Source organism: Hypanus sabinus, chromosome 24, assembly GCF_030144855.1.
Source record: "Hypanus sabinus isolate sHypSab1 chromosome 24, sHypSab1.hap1, whole genome shotgun sequence".
NCBI classification, from domain to species: Eukaryota; Metazoa; Chordata; class Chondrichthyes; order Myliobatiformes; family Dasyatidae; genus Hypanus; species Hypanus sabinus.
Genome location: NC_082729.1, coordinates 499,072 through 516,510, shown reverse-complemented (window position 1 = coordinate 516,510; position 17,439 = coordinate 499,072). Strand labels below are relative to the sequence as shown.

The 17,439-nt window shown below is 42.0% G+C and overlaps 1 protein-coding gene across 1 annotated transcript in view; it reads right to left on the bottom strand.

The window, feature by feature from the left end:
- Positions 1 to 17,439, bottom strand: part of LOC132380381 (alpha-taxilin-like) — a 66,614-nt gene that overhangs the window by 32,384 nt on the left and 16,791 nt on the right. Inside the window, exons 3-4 of the mRNA XM_059949118.1 lie at positions 8,098 to 8,189; positions 3,730 to 3,900 (exon numbers count right to left, since the gene is read on the bottom strand). Of these exons, the coding sequence (XP_059805101.1) occupies positions 3,730 to 3,900; positions 8,098 to 8,189 (263 nt within the window). The remainder of the gene's footprint in view (positions 1 to 3,729; positions 3,901 to 8,097; positions 8,190 to 17,439) is intronic.

Below are 17,439 nucleotides of genomic sequence, written 5' to 3'. Positions count from 1 at the left end.
AATGTAACCTATGCAAAAGCAATTTACTATAAATGCTGAAAAACAGGAAAACAGAAAATGGTGGAAGTACTCAAGAGGAAGTACTTGACAATGTGTGTACAAAGAAATTGAGTGAACATTTCAGGTTAATGAACTTTCATCAGAACTAGGGAAAAATAAACTCATACAGCATAGAAACAGGCTCTTCGGCGCAGCTCAGTCACATCAACTCTAATGCTTTACTACACTAATCTGATTTCCCTTTATATCCAATCACCTGCACAAAAGCCTTTTAAATACAAAGGTTTGCACTATTAATTGTGCCTCTACCACTTCCTCTGGCACCTTGTTCTATTTAACCCTCTGCATGAAAATCCAATCTTTCAGATCTCTTTAAGGTGAAAAGATTTCTCAGAAATCAGGTCCTTTCTATAGTGTCTGTGACCTAACCAATGTTTTATGAAGTGTCTGCTCATGTCTTCAATGCACCAGCTAATGAAGGCAAGTATCCTGTACTTGGACCTGAACGTAGCATCCTAATTACTGTACTCAATGTCAGTGAGTGAAACACCTTCCCCCCGCTCCCCCGCCCCATCCACTTATGCTGCTTTCAACAAACTATGCACTTGTACTCCTGGACCCCTCTGTTCCATTACACTCCTTTGTGCCCTACTACTCATTGTATAAATCCTACACTGGTTTGACTTTCCAAATTGCATCCTGTATCAAAATCCATCTGCCACTCCTCAGCCCACTTCCCTATCTGATCAAGACCCACTTGTAATCCATGATAAATTATTCACTATCAGCCACTTTTAATTTCGTGTCATCCACAAGCGTACTGATCAAGCATAGTGCATTCAAATCATTTAGTTATAACAAATAAGAATGACCCCAACACCAATCCCTGCAGTACAGTAGCTGCCATTTCCAGAGACCAATTTTGAATCCATCTAAACTAGCTCTTCCTGGAGTCCATGGGATTTAACCTTTCAGATTAGCATACCATAGTACAATACACAAGTACAAAAGATTTTCGACCCACAAGGTTATGCCAACCTAATTAAATCAGGAAACAAAAGACAACTAAATGAATCCCTTCTACCTACACAATGTACATATCCTGAGCATTCATGTGTCTTTACTGTTCAATATCATAAAGTGCAATAATTCACATTTGGTCAGGTTCTTTGCCCTTATCCGCATCTGATCGATATTCCATGGTATCCATTGTCAGTGTGCTATGCTACTCGCCATCAATCTTCATAATATATGCAGTCTTACATCTACATTTTCAATCAGGTCATCATAACCAATTAATATATGTAACGACCATGTCGAAGGCCTTGCTAGTACAAATAGACAACATCCATTGCCCTACCCTTATCTAACTTTTTGATTACTTCTTCAGAAAACTCTTAAAAGGTACGTCAAGCACAACTTCCCACTAACAAAGCCCGGTGGAATTCTAATTTCCACTCTGCCTATCCAAATGCTGGTGGATCCTGTTCCTCAAAATTCCCTCCAGGAACTTCCCCACCATTGATATTAAGCCTCTCTGGCTTGTCCTTGCTGCCTTTTCTAAACCACAGAACAACAACAGTCTTCAGAACTACATCACTGGCTAACAATGAAACAAATATATCTATAAGGGCTTCCAGAATTTCCTCTCTGGCCTTCCACAAAGTCTGAGGATGCAGTTGGGCAGGCCCTGGGGATTTATCTGCCTTAATGTGTTACAAGGCTGCAAAAACATCCTCTCTGGCAATATGGAGGCTCTCCAAAGCTTTTTTGCTTATCCCTTGAGCAACTACAATCTTTTTCTTCAGTGAACACAAAGATGAAACATTAATTAAAAATCCCACCCACCTCCTGTGGCTCAAGTCAGACAGGGGAAGAGGTAAATTTCCCTGAACTTACCAGATTTACTCTTCACCCTAACAGGAACACGTTGCTCATGAACACTTGCTATCACTTTGGCAAATGCGAGGCTTTTAACATTAGTTTCTTCCCTTTCAAACAGGCCCACCCATCAACCTGCTGTATCTGTCTAATTAGACTCATTGGGCCAAATGGGTCTGTTAAAATAATTCCACTAGAACTGGCCCAGCTCTAGTTTAGGACCCTAACCCATGGACCTGACCTATTCTTTTCTATTACGGTCTTAAAACTAAAATTAACGGTCATTAGAGCTGAAGTGTTCCCCAACCGCCACTTCAATTATTCTGCCTCATTCCCAAGAAGAGGTCTGGCATTGGACCTTCCTAAATCGAGGACAACACTCCCTCTAAGGTGTGGGCGCTCACATCTTCTGCTACTGGCGCACAAAGGGTTGTCACCCTCTACCTCATTGGCATGTTAAGTACATTTCACGATCGTACACAATCACATTTCCTTTTCAAGTTTCTGATGCAGACAGTGTTAACAATGTGGGGTTAGTGATGATTTGTCTACAGATGTTAGAACTGGCATATTTCTACTGTTTGTATTGAACAAATTATTCAGTGTGCACATGTTGTAATCACTGGGTAAAAAACTGCAGAGAGCAAGATTTTTGTTGACACTGGTCATTATAAATTAGAGGGAACATTGGTTGAGGCCTCCAACTAATGACTCTGTAAACTTTCCTGCACAGTCCATAAATTCCATCCGACCCAGGTCCTTAACACTTTGGGTGGCCCAGCCAATACCAGGGAAATTAACACCTCCCACTAATACAACTCTATTATTCTTACAACAATGAGCAATTTCCCCACACACCAGCTCCAGTTCCTACTGATGATTGGATGGGAGGGTGTCAATAATACAGCCCCCACTAGAGTGACACTCGACTTCTTGTTTCCAACTTCTAAACATGTGGCCACACAGGACAATCTACCAAGAACATTAATCAAGTACAGCTGTTACGTCCCCTCTCATCAAACAGCTACACACCTCTCCAGGCTTAACTGCACTTGAGTCACACCTGTACATCTGTATCCAGGCCTTCCCTTCTTTCAGCCATGTTTCTGTTATGGGTTTGATATGCCAGTCCCAGAACCAATCCATATTGTGAGTTTGTCTGCCTTGCTTGTTAAACCTCAGGCATTGAAGTCATTTAAGTATTTCCTTTCCTGCCTTACTGTGTCCCTGGCTATCTAGGCGAACTCTCACGGATCCTGGCCACATCCTTGTCTTCTACCATGTGGCCAGTTGCTAACCACCCCAAAAGACAAGCAAATTTACCACCAGATACAGGAATCAAATTATTTAACTGCATTAATCTATCAGGATCAAAAGAAGTTACAAAAGTTGTAAAATTAGTTAGCTCCATCATGGGTTCTAGCTTCCATAGTAACCAAGACATCTGCACATGCGTGCCTCAAAAAGGCAACATCCATTATTAAGGACCACCATCACCCAGGACATGCCCTCTTCTCATTGCTACCCATCAAGGAGATACAGAAACCTGAAGGCAAATACTCAGTGATTCAGGAACAGCTTCTTTCTCTCTGCCATCTGATTTCTGAATGGGCATTGAACCAATTTTACATTTCCTATTTTTTGCACGACATATTTAATTAAACTATATTAGGGTTAGGGCATACACACACACTTGCTATTCAGAGTTTTATTTTTCTTTCTATTATCATGAATTGCATTGTACTTCTGCTGCTAAGTTAACAAATTTCATGCCATATGCTGGTGATATTAAACCCGATTCCCATTGATATGGTCTGCCCACCCATTTAGAATGAACAATCAGCTTACCTTGAGCGTTCGGTTGTGGCGCTGCAGCTCACGACACAAGCTCTCCAGCTTGCTACGTGCTAGAATGGCTTTGCTATGCTCATTCCGCAAGTGATCCTTCTCTTGGATAATCTGGGTTTGTTTCTTTTGTAGCAGCCTCATTTGTTTTTGTGTATTTCTGTGCTCTTCAAGCTGCAGGAAGATCAAGTATTGCTATTTAGGCTTGACACCAAACTTACTTAATAACAACCTAAAATCAAAACACTTTCTAGAAAAGTATCTAGCTATGCCAGGCCGAGTCCAGATAGTGATGTGCACAGATCTGCAGTTACAGTTACAGGGGCTGCTGTGTTCAGGACATGCTGCAAGCAGCTGAATGCTAGTGCTATGCACCCCCAGCCTTGCTGACCAGTGGGTGCTGTGGGCTTGCAGCATGTTGCACTCGGGATAAGGATTTCACAAAGAGAGAAGCCGCTGACTGTGGCTCCAAGTTTAGCACAAACAGCAATATCAACATTTCAAGCTCCATTACTTCCTGATGAGCAGGAAGCTGAACCAATTAATACCAGATCTATTCCCCAATGCAGATAGTTAATGACTGAAGATTCTACCTGCTCTACCCCTCCTGAGCGAAAAGGATTTGAACATAGAAACAGTAGATGACAGAACTCTTTTTTTTTAAATCATTTATTCAATGGAGACAGCATTTAATTATCTGTTGCCAGTTACTATTGAGAAGGTGGTGGGAAGCTCCCTCAGAATTGCTGCAGCAGAGGTGTGGCTACTCCCATACTGCTGTAGGGAGGGAGTTCCAGGACTTTGACCCTGTCACAGCGAAGGCATGGTGGTGTTAGAAAGTTTGTGAATCCTTTCAAATGTTCTCTATTGTATCAGTATGACCTAAAATGTGACCTAAATGCATCAGTATGACCTAAAAAGTGACCTAAATGCATCAGTATGACCTAAAATATGATCAGATCTTCACGTCCTAAAACTCAACAAACAGAACCCAATTAAACAAGTAACACAAAAACATCATACTTTTTTTCCATTTACTTATTGAGAAAAATGATCCAATATTACATGTATTTGCTGGAAAAAGTATGCGAAACTTTACTTTCAGATCCTTGTACAACAATAACTTCAACCAAATGTTTCCAGTAACTGTTGATCAGTCCTGCACATCGGCTTGGAGGAATCTTAGGCCATTCCTTCTTACAAAACTGCTTCAACTCTGGGATGTTGGTGGACTTCCTTGCATGAATTGCTTGCTTCAGGTCCTTCCACATTTCTATAGGATTAAGGTCAGGACTTTAACTCGGCCATTCCAAAACGTGAAACTTCTTCTACTTTAACCATTCTTTGGCGTGTTTAGAGCTGTTGCCTTGCTGCATGACCCACTTTCTCTTGAGCTTCAGTTCACAGACAGATACCCTGACATCTTCCTGTAGAATTTGCTGGTATAATTCAGAATTCATAGTTCCATCAATGATGACGAGCCGTCATAGTCTCGAGGCAGCAAAACACGGCCAAACCATGACATTGCCACCACCATGTTTCACAGGTGGGATAAGGTTCTGGTGCTGGAACGCAGTGTTTGCTTTTTGCCAAATGCAACGCTTCTCACTTAAGCCAAAAAGTTCTATTTTAGACTCATGCATCCACAGAACATTTTTCCAATAGCTTTTTGGCTTATCCACATGGTCTTCAGCAAACTTTAGATGAGCAGCAATGTGCTCTTGAAGAGTAGTGGCTTTCTCCTTGCAATTCTACCATGTACACCATTGTTTTCAGTGCTTGTCTGATGGTAGACTCAGGAACACTTACATGAGCCATTGCATGAGAGGCTTGCAGATCCTTAGACATTACCCTGGGGTTCTTGTGACCTCCTGGAAAATTACACATATTGCTCTTGGAGTGATTTTTGTTGGTCGACCACTCCTAGGGAGAGTAACAACGGTGTTGAATTTATTCCATTTTGTACACCATCTGGATGACTGCAGATTGGTGGAACCCAAACACTTTAGAAATGGGTTTGTACCCTTTTCCAGCCTGGTGAGCATCAACAATTTTTTTTGAGGTCCTCAAAAATCTCCTTTGATCGAGGCATAGCACACTTCCAAAAACCTGTGTGGTGAAGACCCAGGTTTATGTTCTTTAAATAGAGCAGGGCCTCCCACACTCTCACCTGATTGCGATCCGATTGATTGGAAACACCTAACTAATTTCCCCTTTAAATGAAGTGATAATCCTAGAGATTCACGACTTTTTCCAACATACACAGGTAATATTGGATCATTTTTCCTCAATAAATAAATGAACAAGTATAATGTTTTTGTGTTATTTATTTAATTGTGTTCTCTTTATCTAGTTTTAGGACGCGTGAAAATCTGATCACATTTTCGGGTATATTTATACAGAAATAGAGAAAATTCTAAAGCGTTCACTGTACATACATGTCACAGAGAAGGCACAGAAGAGAAGCAGGTAGTGTTCTTAGGGAGGGAGTTCCAGGTCTTCGGCCCTGTTGTGGTGAAGGTACAGTAGAGAAGAGGGTAGTGCTGGAGGATGTTCCAGGATTTTGACCCCGTCACAGTGAAGGTACATACTCCAATACATTTTTAAGGCCTGATGGAAGGTGGGTTGGATGCAACTTACAGCAAGAGGTGCTCTCATGCTTTTGCTACACTCATCCTTCTAAAGGTTGAAGGTCTGAAAGTGGCTGAGAAGTCTTGCTGGCAGATTTTGTGCCGTGATCAATTTTCTGCTCAATTCCCATTTCACCCTCCAGTGAACCAGCTCACAAAGTGCCACCTCACCCCTCCCCCATCCCCAGAGCAGGGACTTCCAGGTTTTCATCGCCAACTGGTGGAAATATTTGTTCATGTTTGAAAGTCCTCCCCCGGTTCTGGATTCTACACCCTGCGGACCCTATCTATCCCTCGGAGGTTTGAAAATCTCAGTGGGGTCAGCTCTATTCTCTTGGAGCCCATCAAACAAGGGCAAATGTTATTTAACGTCTCCCAGCCTTGTCTCTTGAACTCATAAAGGAAAGTGGCCATCTTAGTGATTGCTAACCTCCATATCAGGAGCACTGATTGTTAAACAGCCAAATAACAGGTGTTCATGTCTAGATTGTAACTCAATCATCCAGCATGGAAACTGGCCTTCAGTCCACATTGACCAACAATTAGCCAACTAATTTTGGACCACACCAGACAATTTTCCCCAGCATCTCCTCCTAGGAACCTCCAAACACTTCAGATAACTTGCAATGGCCTATTAGCCTATCAATCTGCATGGCTTTGGGAAGTGGGATGAAACTGGAGCAGCATGGACACAGCAATGGAGATCAGGATTTAACACAGGTCTCGACTCTATATGGAGAATTTGTACGAACTAGGGATGCTTTCTCTGGACTGGCAGAGGCTTGATAAGCTTTTATAAAATTAAAAGAGGCATTGACACAGTAGACAGCAGGTATCTTACTCTTCAGGGGTGGAAGGTCTAACACTAGAGGGCATGAATTTAACATGGGAGGGGGTTGATGTGGGGAGCTTGCTGCTTGCTTCTTTTATTTAAAATACACAGACTGGTGTGTGCCTGTAATATACTGCCAGCCACACCGGTGGAGACGAGTATGATACAGGCAGTTAGATGTGTAGAGAAATATGCAGAAAACAGCGGGAAATGGACCATAGGCAGGCAGAAGGGATTACAGGCCATTAATTAGTTCAATAGAACATGGTGGGACGAAGGCCAAATCCTGTGCTGTTCTGAACATATACAGCTTTTGTATTGTACGTCATAAACTGCAAATTCAGCAGCACTGGAGCAACATCTCACAGGTAAAAACCATATGGGACATAAACAAGGACAGCCCAGTGGAGAGGGGCTGGAAGATTCATACAATAACACTGTGGCAATGAATGTATTGTGCCAAAAATGTCAAGCTTAGGTGACACATCTTCAGATCCATGTTATCCACCTTTTTAAACACTTAGGTTCGATCTCTTTACAGGTGAGACAGACAGACAGACATACTTTATTGATCCCAAGGGAAATTGGGTTTCGTTACAGCCGTGCCAACCAAGAATAGTGTAAAAATATAGCAATATAAAACCATAAATAATAAATTAATCATGCCAAGTGGAAATAAGTCCAGGACCAGCCTATTGGCTCAGGGTGTCTGACACTCCGAGGGAGGAGTTGTAAAGTTTGATGGCCACAGGCAGGAATGACTTTCTATGAATCTCAGTGTTACATCTCGGTGGAATGAGATGATCTCAGTGGCATGATTAACACATTGCAACATCACTACAGTAAATTACACAAGTTAATTGCAATTGGCAGTCTGAAAAACAATCATGTTCCAATGCATTAATTTACCATATCTGCATATTTTTTGCAGAGTGCAGCAAGCTTCTCTTCCGGGGTGCTCAAAGTATTCAATGTTTGCATCAGTAATGTAATTTCCTTTCCTGAAAAAGATGATGACATACAAGAAACTTAATGGAATGCTTTTTGATAGTTGATCAACATGTCAACATTTGGTCTCTAGTTCTTCTCAAGGCAGGGCCTGACAGCAATGTTCCCTCTAACTTGCAATGACCAATGTGTGCAAAAACCTTGTGCTATGCTATTTTTTGCCTGGTGACAACAACATGTGAGCACTGAATAATTTCTTCAATAAGAACAGTATAAATAAGTCACTTCTAAAATCTGCAGATAAATCATCACAAACTCCATGCTGTCAACACTCTCCGCATCAGAAACCGAAAAGAAAATGTGATTGTGTACGATACTTAACACACCAACAAGTAGAGGTGACAACCTTTTGTGCACAGTTTAAATTCCTTTGTGCACTGAGAGCAAAAGATGTGCATTCACGCACATGTACACACCTTAGAGGGAACATTGTCTGGCAGAGTAAGCTGACATTCTCTTTGACATTTTCACACATTATATTCTGTCACCCAATTCTTACCCATCCTAACTCCAACCCATTTCACAATTAACCTAATCCTTCCCTCCCATGTAGGCCTACATTTTTAACTGTTACTCAGAGTTTTATGCACACTCTGTTGGCAGCCTCCTGATAGGGACCTTCACACAATCCTTCTGAAAGCCCAAATTGATAACATCCACTTATTGACTGAGTCACATTCCCAAATAATCCAAGAAAGAGGTTGTGATCACAATTCTTTTAAGTTTTAAGATAGTCGTGATAAGGTTACAGCTGGTTCTTGGGTAGAAATACTAAATTAAGGCAAGAGTAACTACAGCAGTTTAAGCAGGAGCTGAGAGAGTCAATTGAGCAGGTAAATCCATATCTGATATGTGGGCATCTTGACATTAGTATGGTAATGGATGCCATCTACATAAAGTCCCTAGTAAGCTAGCCCAGATATATAACTCACACAAGATCCATTGTGAGTTGCACGGACAGACAGACATACTTTACTGATCCCAAGGGACATTGGGTTTTGTTACAGTCGCACCAAGAATAGTGTAGAAATATAGCAATATAAAACCATAAATAATTAAATAATAAGTAAATTATGCCAAGTGGAAATTAGTCCAGGACCAGCCTATTGGCTCAGGGTGTCTGACACTCTGAGGGAGGAGTTGTAAAGTTTGATGGCCACAGGCAGGAATGACTTCCTATGACTCACAGTGTTGCATCTCGGTGGAATGAGTCTCTGGCTGAATGTACTCCTGTGCCCAACCAGTACATTATGGAGTAGATGGGAGACATTGTCCAAGATAGCATGCAACTTGGACAGCGTCCTCTTTTCAGACACCACCATCAGAGAGTCCAGTTCACTGGCCTTACGAATGAGTTTGTTGATTCCGTTGGTGTCCGCTACCCTCAGCCTGCTGCCCAGCACACAACAGCAAACATGATAGCACTGGCCACCACAGACTTGTAGAACATCCTCAGCATCTTTTGGCAGATGTTAAAGGATCTCAGTCTCCTCAGGAAATAGAGACGGCTCTGACCCTTCTTGTAGACAGCCTCAGTGTTCTTTGACCAGTCCAGTTTATTGTCTGTTCATATCCCCAGGTATTTGTAATTGTCCACCATGTCCACACTGACCCCTTGGATGGAAACAGGGGTCACCAGTGCCTTAACCCCCCTCAGGTCCACCACCAGCTCCTTAGACTTTTTCAAATTATGCTGCAGATGATTCTGTTCGCACCATGTGACTAAGTTTCCCACCGTAGCGTCGAGCGTGCACTTTAAAAGGCACTTTAAAAGGACTTCTTTTCAGAGCGGGCAGCGGGGTCCGTGGAAGCAGAGTCCTGGGCTTTGGCTAAGTGTGCTTCGGCGTAAGGGGACTTCGGTAAGCCTGTGTGATTGCTCGCTGAAGGGAAGAAGGTAAGGTCGCTAGGTGCTTTTTAGACTTATTCTATTAATCCAGTTCAGGTATGGGGGAGACAGTCAGACCAGTGGTGTGCTCCGTATGCAGTATGTGGGAAGTCAGGGTCAACACAGTTGACCCTGATGACCTCACCTGCAAAAGGTGCGTCCAGCTGCAGCTCATATCAGCCCGAGTTAGGGAGTTGGAGCAGGAGCTGGATGAACTATGGATCATTCGGGAGGCAGAGGCACAGATAGATAGGAGTTATCAGGAGGTAGTCACACCAAAAATCCAAGAAGTAGACAGATGGGTCACGGTCCAGAGAGGCAGGGGGAGCAGGCAGAGAGAGCAGAGCACCCCTGCGGCCATTTCCATTAACAATAAGTATACCGTACTGGGTACTGTTGATGGGGATGACCTACCAGGAATGAGTTGTAGTGGTCCTGCTTCTGGCACAGAGGTTGAACCCTCAACTAGAAAGGGGAGGAGGGAAGAGAAGAGAGCGATAGTTTTAGGGGATTCTATAGTCAGGGGGGCAGATAGGAGATTTTGTGGGGCAGATCGGGAGTCTTGGATGGTATGTTGCCTCCCTGGTGCCAGGGTCTGGGACATCTCAGATCGGGTGCAGGCTATTCTTGAGAACGAGGGCATGAACCCAGATGTAGTGGTCCATGTAAAGACCAACGATGTAGGTAAGGTGAGTGAGGGGGTCCTGCTTAGAGAGTTCAGGGAGTTAGGAGTGAAGCTGAAAGGCAGGACCTCCAGGGTGACAATCTCGGGATTGCTACCTGTGCCACGTGCGAGTGAGGCGAAGAATAGAATGATTATGCACATTAATACGAGGCTGAGAGCATGGTGCAGGAAGGAAGGGTTCAGGTTTTTGGATAATTTGTCTTTGTTCCAGGGACATTGGGATCTGTTTCGAAGGGATGGTCTACATCTGAACCGGAGGGGTACTAACATTCTTGCAGGAATGTTTGCCAGTGCTGCTCGGGGGGGGGGGGGGGGGGGGGGGTTTTAAACTAGATGTGCAGGGGGCAGGGATCCAGATCCAGAGGGTTTTTCAGAAGGAGCATGGGGTTAAATGTGCAGAAGGTTTGGGTGATCTTGAGAAGGTAATCAAAATTCAAGGTGCAATTAGCCCGATGGAAGTTCAAGGAGCTGGGTTAGGTACAATAGACAGTGTTTTAAGCAAAGAGAGGAGGAATGGGCTAAGAATTCTATACTTGAATGCGCGTAGAGTCAGAAATAAGACAGATGAGCTTGAAGCTCAGATGAAAATGGGGAACTACGATATTGTTGGGATAATGGAGACATGGCTGCAAGGGAATCAGGCCTGGGAATTGAGTGTACCAGGGTATATGTGCTATCGTAGAGACAGAAATATGGGAAGAGGGGGTGGGGTGGCCCTGTTGGTGAGGAATGAGATTCAGTCCTTGGCAAGAGGTGACTTGGGAACAGGGGAAGTAGAGTCTGTGTGGATTGAGCTGAGGAACAGTAAGGGTAAAAAGACCCTAATGGGTGTTGTGTACAGGCCCCCAAACAGTAGCGTGGATATTGGGTACAAGTTGATTAGGGAGTTAACATTGGCATGTGCTAAAGGTAATGCAGTCGTTATGGGAGATTTCAACGTGTAGGTGAACTGGGAGAATCAGGTAGGAGCTGGACCCCAGGATAGGGAGTTTGTGGAGTGTCTAAGGGATGTATTTTTGGAACAGCTTGTGCTTGAGCCAACCAGGAACGCGGCTATTTTGGACTTGGTGATGTGTAATGAACAGGAATTGAGAAGTGATCTTGAAGTAAAGGAGCCATTAGGAAGTAGTGATCATAACATGATAAGTTTTTATCTACAATTTGAGAGCGATAAGGGCAGATCAGAGGTGTCAGTGTTGCAATTAAATAAAGGAGACTACGGAGCCATGAGGGAAGAGCTGGCCAAAGTTAAATGGGCGGATGCCCTGGCAGGAAAGACAGTGGATCAGCAGTGGCAGATATTCTTGGGCATAATACAAAAGATGCAAATGCAGTTCATTCCAATGAGAAGGAAGGATTCAAAGAGGGGGAAGGGGCCACAGTGGTTGACAAAGGAAGTCAGAGATTGTATAGCATTAAAGAAAAAGAAGTATGACAGGGCTAAGATGAGTGGGAATACAGATGATTAGGAAAGTTTTAAGGAACAGCAGATCTTAACTAAAAAAGCAATACGGAGAGAAAAAATCAGGTATGAGCTCAGTCTAGCCAGGAATATAAAAGGGGATAGCAAAAGCTTTTTTAGCTATGTGAAGAGAAAGAAGATAGTTAAGAACAATGTTGGCCCCTTGAAGAATGAATTGGGAGAAATTGTTATGGGAAACAGGGAAATGGCAACAGAATTTAATGCGTACTTTAGATCTGTCTTCACCAGGGAGGACACAAGCAATCTCCCAGATGTATGGATGGGCCAGGGTCATAAGATATCAGAGGAATTGAGACAGATTGACATTAGGAAAGAAACTGTGATGAGTAGACTGGTAGGACTGAAGGCTAATAAATCCCCGGGTCCAGATGGTCTGCATCCGAGGGTTCTAAAAGAGGTGGCTCAGGAAATTGCGGATGCATCGGTAATCATTTTCCAATGTTCCTTAGATTCAGGATCAGTTCCTGATGATTGGAGAGTGGCTAATGTTATCCCACTTTTCAAGAAGTGAGGGAAGGAGAAAACGGAGAACTATCGCCCTGTTAGCCTAACGTCAGTCGTGGGGAAGATGCTTGAGTCCATTATTAAGGACGAAATAGTGGCACATCTAGATGGCAGAAATATGATTAGGCCAAGCCAGCATGGATTTACCAAGGGCACATCATGCTTGACTAATCTGTTGGAGTTTTTTGAGGGTGTAACAACGAGGGTAAGCCAGTGGATGTTGTATACCTAGATTTTCAGAAGGCATTCGATAAGGTGCCACATAGGAGATTGGTGAGTAAAATCAGAGCTCATGGCATTGGAGGCAGGGTTTCAACATGGATAGAAAACTGGTTGGCAGATAGAAAGCAAAGGGTAGCAGTGAATGGGTGTTTCTCGGACTGGCTGGAGGTGACTAGTGGGGTACCACAGGGCTCTGTATTGGGACCACAGCTCTTTACGATTTATGTCAACGATTTAGATGAGGGCATTGAAAACTATATCAGCAAGTTTGCTGACGATACTAAACTGGGTGGCAGTGTGACATGCGAAGAGGACGTTAGGAGAATACAGGGAGACTTGGATAGGCTGGGTGAGTGGGCAGATACTTGGCAGATGTCATTCAATGTGAATAAATGGGAAGTTATCCACTTTGGAAGCAGGAACAAGAGGGCAGAGTATTATCTGAACGGTGTAGAGTTAGGTAAGGGAGAAATGCAAAGAGACCTAGGAGTCCTAGTTCATCAGTCAATGAAGGTGAATGAGCAAGTGCAACAGGCCGTGAAGAGGGCAAATGGAATGTTGGCCTTTATTTCAAGGGGAATTGAGAACAAGAGCAAGGATGTCCTTTTGCATTTGTACAGGGCCCTGGTGAGACCTCACCTGGAATATTGTGTACAGTTTTGGTCTCCAGGTTTAAGGAAGGACATTCTGGCAATTGAGGAAGTGCAACGTAGCTTCACTAGGTTGATTCCTGGGATGGCAGGGCTGTCTTACGCAGAGAGATTGGAGAGATTGGGCTTGTACACGCTGGAATTGAGGAGATTGAGAGGGGATCTGATTGAAACGTTTAAGATAATTAAAGGATTTGATAGGATTGAGGCAGGAAATATGTTCCAGATGGTGGGAGAGTCCAGTACCAGAGGGCATGGATTGAGAATAAGAGGTCAGTTATTTAAAACAGAGTTGAGGAAGAGCTTCTTCTCCCAGAGAGTTGTGGAGGTGTGGAATGCACTGCCTCGGATGACGGTGGAGGCCAATTCTCTGGATGCTTTCAAGAAGGAGCTAGATAGATATCTGATGGATAGGGGAATTAAGGGATATGGGGACAAGGCAGGGACTGGGTATTGATAGTGAATGATCAGCCATGATCTCAGAATGGTGGTGCAGACTCGAGGCACCGAATGTTCTACTTCTGCACCTATTGTCTATTGTCTATCCTATTGAAATGTATAAAATTCTAAAGGGATTGGACTGGCTAGATACAGGAAGATTGTTCCCAATGTTGGGGAAGTCCAGAACGAGGGGTCACAATTTAAGGATAAAGGGGAAGCCTTTTAGGACCGAGATGAGGAAAATCTTCTTCACACAGAGAGTGGTGAATCTGTGAAATTCTCTGCCACAGGAAACAGTTGAGGCCAGTTCATTGGCTATATTTAAGAGGGAGTTAGATATGGCCCTTCTGTCTAAATTGGGGATCGGGGGTATGGAGAGAAAGCAGGTACTGGGCTCTGAATTGGATGATCAGCCATGATCATACTGAATGGCGGTGCAGACTCAAAGGGCCGAATGGTCTATTCCTGCACCTATTTTCTATGTTTCTATGTTTACTCCGGTGCCAAAAAAAATCCTTGGGGATACTGGAGCTTCTCAATCACTGATTTTAGACAGTGTGTTAAAGTTTAATGATGAGTCTGACACTGGTGAGGTAAATTATATACAAGGTGTATATATGCCTGTACATCTACCTTATGCCTGTACATCTGCATGAAGTAAATTTAAAGTCAGGGTTAGTTACAGGACTTGTTAAAGTAGGACTACAACCTAGCTTACCTGTGAAGGATATTTCTTTATTGTTAGGCAATGACTTGGCAGGTGGACAAGTTTTTCCTGAAGTGCATTTGACAGAAGAGTCAGAGGAACCACGGATGGATTCTAACACAGATTCTTCCTGTGTTGTAACTCAAGCTATGGCTAAAAAGCTTGATGTGCAGAATGAGGTTGTTACCCATGACTGTTCAACTCAGGATTCAATTTTTGAGGATGTGTCAGAACTTTCTTACCTTTATTGTTTGAACAAGGTTCTTGGAATAAGTCTGTCCATGGAGATGTGTCTCTGTCTCGGAAGGAGATGATAGCAGAGCAGAGTAGAGACCCTGAGATTATCAAATTAAAAGAACAAGCTCTTCCAGATAGTGAAATTGATAAGGTGCCAGTAGGATATTATTTTGAGACAAGAGTATTGATGAAAAAGTGGAGATCACCCACAATTCCTGCAAGTGGTGAATGGAATGTTGCTCACCAGGTAGTTGCTCCTAAAGTTTATCGAAATGATATTTTAACTTTAGCCCATAGTGTGCCCTTGGATGGACATCAAGGGGTAAGGAAAACTGTGGACAAGATTTTAAAACATTTTTACTGGCCTGGTTTAAGAAAAGATGTGGTGACGTTTTGCAGAACATGTCATACTTGCCAAATTGTGGGTAAACCAAATCAAGTTACTTCAGTGGCTCCACTGCAACCTATTCCAGTATTCAGTGAACCATTTTCTAAAATTATTATAGAGTGTGTAGGTCCATTACCAAAAACAAAAACTGGTTATCAGTACTTGTTGACTATTATGTGCACTGCATCTAGGTTTCCAGAGGCAGTACCACTTAGGAATATAATAACTAAAACTGTAACAAACACTCTTATAAAATTCTTCACTTACTTTGGGGTGCCTAAGAAAGTACAATCTGATCAAGGCAGTAATTTTATGTCTGGATTCTTTCATCAGTTTACAAATTGGGAGCTAAGCATATCACTTCGTCTGCATATCATCCAGAATCACAAGGTGCCTTGGAGAGTTCATTCTACCCTCAAGACTATGATTAAGGACGTATTGTGTGGAAAATGAAAATGATTGGGATGAGGGTATACACTTACTTCTATTTGCAGTAAGGGAGTCGGTATAGGCATCATTAAGATTTCAGTCCATTTGAACTTGTATTTGGGCATAGAGTTAGAGGACCTTTAATAATAAAGAGGTACACACTAATTAGTTGGACTATGTTTTAAAATTTAAGGACAGATTACATAAAGCTTGTAGCTTAGCCAAGGAAAATTTAAAATTGGCTCAGGAGAAAACAAGCTAAATTTCATGGTCCTTATGAAATTGTGTCCAAAATTAATGATGTGGATTACGTGACAAAAACTCCAGAGTAGAAGGCCAACACAACTTTGCCATATAAATATGATAAAACCATATTATGAGAAACAGTCTGCTGCTATGACTGTTGTGGTTAATAATAGAGTCTGATCTCACTAGGAACATAATAGATGATTCATCTGAAACTCATTCTAAACTCAACATTGTTTCTGTCAGATTACCAAACTCAACCATTCTGGAAAATATTGATGAGAAGTTAGCACATTTACAGCCAGAGCAGAAGCAGCAGATGAAGCAATTAATTTTTAAATATAAGGATTTATTTCCAGACGTTCCTAGAAGAACCACTGTAGCTTCACATGCTGTAGATGTCAAACCCATTAACAAATCCATAAGGATGAACATGGAAAGGAAAAGTAAAAAAAAAAGAAAAAAAGAATCAAAAACAAAAGAACAAAAGTGAACTTGCTGAGAAAGAAATTAAATATATGCTAGAGAATAATATTATTAGACCTTCTAACTCGTATTGGAGTTCACCTTGTGTTATGGTGCCTAAATCAGACAGTAGTATTAGGTTTTGTATGGACTATAGGAAGGTGAATGCTGTGAAGAAAACAGATGTATATCCAATTCCTAGAGTAGATGATTGTGTAGATAAAGTTGGAAAAGCAAATTTCCTTACAAAGATTGATTTATTGAAAGGGTATTGATTGGTGTGTTCCATTAACAGATAGAGGAAGAGAGATTTCTGCATTTGTAACTCCATCTGGGTTATATGAATATAATGTTCTTCTATTTGGGATGAAGAATGCCCCAGGCATTTTCCAGCAGGCGATTAACTCTGTGATTCAGGGATTGAAAGATACAGATGCTTATATTGGCTATTTATTTACAGGAAATGATACTTCGGAAGCACACATTACTACTGTGGAGAAATTATCTGAAAGACTTTCAAAAGCTAACCTAACTATTAATTTAGCTGAAAGTGAATTTGAAAATGCCACTATGACTTACCTTAGTTCTTTTGTAAGTCCAGGCTTGGTTAAAGAAAATGGTTAAGGAAATACATTAAACCCCAATTTAGTAACAAAAGTTTTAATGTTACAAGAGTACAATATTTTGATAACTCATATTAAAGGTAAAGACAATGTGATTGCTGATTGTCTATCTCAATGTTGAATGTACAATATAATGTTTTTATGGAGTGATATTTTAACATTTGTAACACTCCTGTGTAATCATTTGTAAGGTGCTGTATGATAATACTTTGTATACTGTGTAAATTGTAAATTTTATACATTTATATTTTTCTCTTGTAAATAATTGTTAAAATTTTA